This window comes from Aplysia californica, unplaced genomic scaffold, assembly GCF_000002075.1.
Source record: "Aplysia californica isolate F4 #8 unplaced genomic scaffold, AplCal3.0 scaffold00026, whole genome shotgun sequence".
Taxonomy (NCBI): domain Eukaryota; kingdom Metazoa; phylum Mollusca; class Gastropoda; order Aplysiida; family Aplysiidae; genus Aplysia; species Aplysia californica.
The window spans coordinates 2,169,499-2,176,877 of record NW_004797296.1 but is presented as its reverse complement, the minus strand read 5'-3'; the positions used below and the strand labels follow the sequence as shown (position 1 = coordinate 2,176,877).

The 7,379-nt window shown below is 37.6% G+C and overlaps 1 protein-coding gene across 1 annotated transcript in view; it reads left to right on the top strand.

Moving 5' to 3' along the window:
• Positions 1 to 896, top strand: part of LOC101861636 (neprilysin-1) — a gene marked incomplete in the record, with an annotated part of 31,137 nt that extends 30,241 nt beyond the window's left edge. Inside the window, 1 exon segment of the mRNA XM_035973258.1 lies at positions 164 to 896. Within this exon segment, the coding sequence (XP_035829151.1) occupies positions 164 to 263 (100 nt within the window).
• Between the last annotated feature and the right edge of the window lie 6,483 nt (positions 897 to 7,379).

Here is a 7,379-nt window from a genome sequence, read left to right as displayed (position 1 = left end):
TATTATTATACATTAGAAGAAGAAGAAGAAGAAGAAGAAGAAGAAAAAGAAGAAGAAGAAGAAGAAGAAGAAGAAGAAGAAGAAGAAGAAGAAGAAGAAGAAGAAGAAGAAGAACCACTAAATGTTACCAACAATTTGACATTCCTTTCATTGACCTTCTTAGAGTCATCGGAACTCTCCAGAACATGGAGTCGTTCTCAGAGACGTTCAACTGCCCGGAAGGATCCTATATGAACCGAAAGGACAAGTGTAAGATCTGGTGACCTGCGTGCTCGATAATCGAGGGAGCCATACTTTGTTTTCTAAAAAGTTGCGGCCTCTACACACAAGTCGAGAAGAAACGAAATGCAATTTATTGACTGACATCGGCCCGACTGACTAACCTATGAGCTTGGATGTGAAGCCAAGTGCAGTTTTATGGTTATGTGTTTGTGTCATGGAAAGTGGTGTGTCTTCTGGGTCGACAACGACGACTAATTTTGTCGCACGATGAGGAGGAGGAAGAGGAGGTGGAGGTGATCGTGGAAGGATATGGTCACGATGGTTCTAGGAACACATTAGTTTCTTCTGTATATATGTGAATATCTGAATTTTCGACAAAGTTTTGTCAACGATGAGCGAGCATGAGCATGTGTGTGTTTGTGTATGTGTGTGTGCATTTGTGAGTGTGTGTATCTGTATATATGCGTGAGTGCGTGTGTGTATGTGTATGTGAGCTTTCGTGTGTGTCTGTGTGTGTTTGTGTGTGTATGTAATTGCAATCGAGTGTGGTCAGGACATTTGCGTGTTAACATACACATGTGTAAAAAGTGACAGAAAGAGAAAGAGAATGAGAGAGAGAGAGAGAGAGAGAGAGAGAGAGAGAGAGAGAGAGAGAGAGAGAGAGAGAGAGAGAGGGAGAGAGAACGAGAGAATAAATGGAAGGGAGACAGGGAGACAGGAAGAGACTGAACAAGAGAACGAGAGAAAGGTATAAAAGAAGAAGAGAGAGAATTTAAAAAAGCGCCCACGTTCACAGAATATTACTTGGTTTCATCTGTGACGGTTCGATAACTTTCTTTTCGAAGAAATCGTGTACTTTCAGAAAAAAATGAATCAGTCAACTTTCCTCAACTTCGACTGTTGCACTGATTAAAAAATCGTTTCATCTTGAGAGTCTCACTATTATCACAAAGTTTAAAATACGTTTGAGAATATTGTGCAAGTTTTTCTAGGTAAACTATAATAGTATAATATTTCGAAAAAAGCGTACTTCTCTAAAATAATTTAAAATAATTCACAGTTTGTAGAAACGACGCTCTGTTTATTTTTTTCATCTTGTGTGAAAGGCTTTTGGGTGATGTTTATTTTTTGTGCTTTCTTCATTTTCAATCCATTTATCTATCTATCTATCTATCTATCTATCTATCTATCTATCTATCTATCTATCTATCTATCTATCTATCTATCTATCTATCTATCTATCTATCTACCTATCTATCTCTCTTTTTCTTTCTTTCTTTCTATCTATCTATCTATTTATCTATCTATCTATCTTTCTTTCTTTCTATCTATCTATCTATCTATCTATTTATCTATCTATCTCTCTATACATCTATTTATCTAGCTATCTATACATCTAGATTCGGGCACGTATAACTGAATCACGTGGGATTGAAATACATGTACATTTTTTGAGACATCCACTATTCGGGCTAACCGGTGTAGCGAAGTGATAAAGAGATATCAGTCGGGGAATGACAAATTGTACGAGCTATCCGTGATTTTGAGTTTTCCGTGTTCGTTTTATCTATGACTGACAGTAGCTATAAATCAATTTATCCTTCTATCCACCCCACTCTTTGTCTGAAAATGTTTACTTTGCTCATTTTTTTCCTCTCACAAACACAAAAGTTATCTTAATACTTGACGAATAAAGTAATCTTTCTCATACATTTATTATACCCCTCTCGACGAAACTGTTATTTTGTAGAAGTCGACTAATTTACAAGAGAATTTGAGAATGAAATGTTTCGAATGAAGTTATCCTTTGTTGTTGAGAAATCTGAAATCTGGAAGAGCAGAGACTGAGTTGGGCTTCGGTGCAAGATGGCACGATAATATGATGATCACATGTTAACATGCTACTGAGCTTATTGTTACCTTGGGGTGAGAAGTACAGTGGAACCATAAGCGAAATCAGGGACTGGGCCTGGTCTAAATAATGAAATCGAAGGAACAGGCATTTTTCCTCAAGTTTGTCAATTTTTATCGTATTATTGTTTTTTGGCTCAACACTCTACTTGACAATTTATGAACACATTTCCAAGTGAATTTAGCTGAAAAAAACTATTGTTTAATTGCACAAAATATGTAAATATTAAGGTTCCAGGGACTATCAAGCTATAGAAGTAACCATGTATACTTTGGCGACCATTTTCTCGCTAATTTTACCCCTGAAACCATGCTCTCGACTTCTGTTCTAGATCAATAGCGTTATTTTATGAAAAGCAAAGTAGATGAATAAGCTTTCTGCTAAAACAAATAATTCCAAAAATTGACGAGTGCCTGATTCCCCCGCGTCGTGACACATAATACTTGAGTTATAATACCTTAGCCCGTTCATTTTGACGCAATACCCTGTTCACTACAATTTGACTCAATTTGGAGCACTGGAAGTGGAAAGAAGGAAGAAAAATGCCACGCACACTCGACTATAATAATATAATAATGAGACGGGTTGTTTGCCCTTCATTTTAGTTTTCCACAATGGCATGCCTGATCGTAGTTGGCATTCTTGACCATAGTAGGCATGCTTGACCATAGTGCACATGCTTGCCCATGGTCAGCAAGCTTCGCAGATAAGTTTTTGGGTTGGGTTTGTTTTTGGTTGTTTTTTTTTTTAAAAGAAAGCAGGGAACGGCGGTGATGGCACGACCTAAGATAATATTAACATAGCTCAAGCGTATGGATGGAACGAAAATCTTGGTACAGTATCATTACCTTTGACTTATTTCTCAGTGTCGTCTTTATATTGGAAGTTTTACTGGGTGTAAAATAGTGTTTGCTCGCTCTTCAACGTTATTTTTACCTTTTGTACTATGCTGTCTTTTGAGAGAATTAATTACCCTGCTGTACATTGCAACAACAATTTTCCAAATAGGGCAGTTCTTAATCGTCCTGAATTAAGGAAATGCTTCCAAGCATAAAATACATCATGATATATTCTGTCATCCATAAATTGTGTCCTTACTATAAGTAAACAAAATATATCTTTCTGTGATCATAGTAATGTGTCATGTTTTTTTTTGGTTTTTTTATTTTGATTTGATTTGATTTTGTTTTTGCTTTTAAAACCTATATTGAATGACAAGAAGGCTCATTCAAGGGTCCTTTGGGGTTGTTTTTTTTGTTTTGTTTTTTGTTTCGTTTGTTTCGTCACTTTTTGTTGGGGGTTTTTTTCATACCGCCATCTTTGATTTGCATAGTTAATCTTTACCCACCACGTGCAAGACAAAATTGAAATGATAATGTTCTGTTCCTAATTGTCAACAAACGGCACACTGCAATTATTTTCATAATGGCGTGTGCAATGTTTGTTGTGTGGGTTTTTCGTTTGTTTTTGTTTTGTTTTTATATTTCTATCTTTAACAACCTGACGCTCGCTTTTTTTATTGTCGTTCTTTGTTTTTTGTTTGTTTTAGTAAGAAGAGTTTTACGGCACTTGCAACACGATAAGGTCATATAAGTGCCGAAGATTAAAGGTGTTACAAGAGAGTACCAAACACAAAAAAGAAGGACGATAGATGTTGTCGTTCTTTAACCATGGGTCGTCCAGTATGCAGTATGAACAAAAGAGAAAGGTGTTCGAGAGGCCCTACTGTTTAAGGTAAATTTTAAGCTATTAAAAAAAATCTTACTAGGTTCCACACTCTAGAACATGACACGATATCAGGCCTTTCTACATATCCATTTGTCTGGTTACAGAGTCTGCGAAAGACGTTGCTATTTGAGAGACGAGGGGGGGGGACAAAAGATAATGTGGTCAAACATTTTCAAGGCTTATAACTAGCGATGTTTCCAGTTTGTTTTTATAAACATTATTTAGACAATTTTGATAATATTAACGCACACACGACTGTTGATGTCAGCACGGTGAGCCTTGTACACCCTTTGAACATGGAGTTAGTTTTTGTTATCAAAGTAAAACAGAGAAAATGTTGACTCACGTCTACACGACACAAGTATTAATGTTCTCAGAAAGCATAAAGCAGGCAGACGGTAGTAAGACTCACAAGATCGGCGGATACATTTTTGTTGTCTCTGTTTTTCTAGGTGGCGTCGGTAATCTATGGGTTCGGCTATCGGATTCCTGGTTCGGGGTTAAAGCCTCAGCTCGATCCGACGCTCGTATTATGTCCTTGGGAAAGGCACTTCTCACGAATGTCCCATTTTTGGCCATTTCGGAGATGGATGTTAAATTCGGAGGTCCCGCCTCCTCAGTAACCTTATTGTGTTGATAGGGGCGTTAAACCTGTAACATTTGGCCAATTATCAGTTTCTGTAATTCTGTTCGCCACGGAACACATACATGTATTATTCTTTTAGTTTCGAGTTTCCTTAAGCATTTTTATAATTGTTCTCACACACGACCGCTAACTCCTCTAGCGGGTGGGTAATTTAAAAAGAAAACCATTTTCGCGTGTAAGGGCCTTGACAGACGAGATGTAAAAATCGCAGCAGTAGTGTCTGCGCAATCTGGTGTTCACTAGGCAATGGGAGCGGTCACACGAGCGACTCGCGGTTTTGTTGTTGTTGTTTTTTTTGTATTTTTTTGTCCTGGCGTTGCAGACGTGTGTCGCCCAAATTCTGCTACGCCGCGACATGCCAGCGTTTTGGGAAGCACACGGTTCAATGGACGCGGACACACGAGATGTATTTACCTCAGGCGCATTCCTACAATAGTTGTATTTTTTCTTGCCTCTCATTCAACACGACGATTAAATATTCCCAGTGCAACCATGTCTTCTTATCACGAAGCAGAGCGTTTGATTTTGGAACTAAAGAGCAGAAATATCATTTGGGACAACACAAGTGAGGAATATAAAAACTTTTTTAAATAAATGATGCCTGGATAGATGTATGCCTAGCACTCAGACCAGAAAACAATGATGCAAGTAACTGAAGAATTTGGACTCATCTTCTTGAAGTTCTTCAAATAAGGTGTAACCCTGTCCTCTTAGTAATCTGTGAGAAACAATGACATGAGTCAAAAATCTTCTTTGTCCCTTTCTTTTTTACAGAATCTTCTCATCACCATGACCAACGCCACCCTGACTCTCCGATCGTCCATGTTGAACTGAGCTGTAGCGTTAAATGTCGCCCGTGTGGCTGCCACACAAAAGTAAGCGACACTTTCTGCGCAGAAGTTTCTGCTCGACAATTGTAGTTCGTCTGCCATGGGCCGAACACAGTTACCTTAAGTTCAAAATAATATGTTGATCAAACCTTACACGGCGGCGAGGTTTCACTCTCGGCGTGTAGACTGTAAACCACTTTAGATTTTGGCTCTTTTAAGTAATCCGAACAGATGGTTGTTTTTTTAAACAGCAACAATAATCAAGATTTAAAAATTTTGAGATCGTAGACTATGTATAGTCTTACTAAAAAATCTAAGAGCCTGAAAGAGCAGTGTTGTTTTCGAAGCCGTTTAACTTCATTAGTGAAAAATAGAATATTATGAATTGTGGGACTTCTCTTGTCTGTTTTAAACAGTCCAGTCAAAGAATATTCTCTACTAGAGAAATTTTGGTCCAGTGGCGTCAGGAGAGTCAGCAAGTAGCCGAAAGGTAGTGAGTGGGTAGTCTTTTTTTTTCGAGCAATTTTTGTACAAATCCCATCATTTGAGTGTTTTTGTTTCTTTCTATTTACTCTGTGTGGTCGATGACATTTCTACTCAATGTGCCCTGTGCATTTAATTAAATTGATTATATTCTCTACCTTTATAAAACTTGATGTAAGAACTGTCATTTTGAAATAAAATGTTTGATTTAAACCTTTACAGATCCTTGTTTATATGATATAATGCACACACAGGCACATACAAATAAACCCATAAACACACAAACACACATACACACACATACACACACATACACACACATACACACACCAACACTCACACACACACACACACACACACACACACACACACACACACACACACACACACACACACACACAAAACACATATACACGCACACACATACACGTCCAGTCATACACACACACACACACAAAACACATATACACGCACACACATACACGCCCAGTCATACACATACTCACACACGTTCAAACATGTTTTTTCCTAGTAGCTGAATAATGAAAGACCGCCTGTGCAAGTGGTGAATTAATTGAGTTCTTTCATTCACCCATAAAGCACGTGGGTTTGATTCTTTTTTAACTATGGGATTTGGGGCTGGAGATATTTTATAAATCATCTTCATCCACTGATGCAAAATATCTCACACTGCCAGAGTAGGTCCCAAGATGCAGGGTTAAGGTATCCACCTCTCCCATCCCACCACCTTTTCCATGTGATCTGGATTGTGCAGAGGAAGCTTTACAAAGGTGTCACGACGCGGTTGAATCAGGCGCTCGTCAATTTTTAGCACAATATTATCGAGTTATTGATGTAATTTTAAAGCGTGTTCGTTTGTCTTTTATTGAGCGAAAAAAATATCGATCTATCTTGAATAGGAGTGGAGATATTTGCGATTGGAGGAAGAGGAGGTCGCCTGGTTTCAGAAGTAAAATTAGCCAGAAAATGGCTGCCAAAGTTTGATGACTTCCAGAGGTTGAATGTCATTGGAAACTGAAAATTAAAATTTGTTGTGTTCCTTTAATCAAAGTTTTTCTGTAACATCCATACAGAAATGTGTTTTTAAAAGATGATAAAAGTGTTGATCCAAAACATCAAAAATTCCATTAAAAATAGCAAAAAGTGCTGGAAAATGCCAATTTTATTCGATTTAACTATTTGACGAGCACTTGATTTCACCGAGGATTAAGTGTGGACACAAAATATGTCGGAACAGCTGAAGACTATGGGCAATGTTACGGCATTTTTCGAACAGTATTACACAAACCAGAAAGAAGATCTTGCATATTTCGTAATAAGTGAGGCATCTTGGTGAAATCAGATGCTTGTCAATTTTTTTAATGAAGAAAACGGCATTTTCCGCCATTTTGCAAATTTTCTTTTCGAATTGGTTGGGTTTTTTTTGTTTGTTTTTTTGCTAACACCTTTTATGTTTAATTACAAACAAATTTCTGTGTGGATTTTCTGAAAAACGTTGATTAAAGGCACACAAAAGGTGAATTTTCTTTTCCCAGTC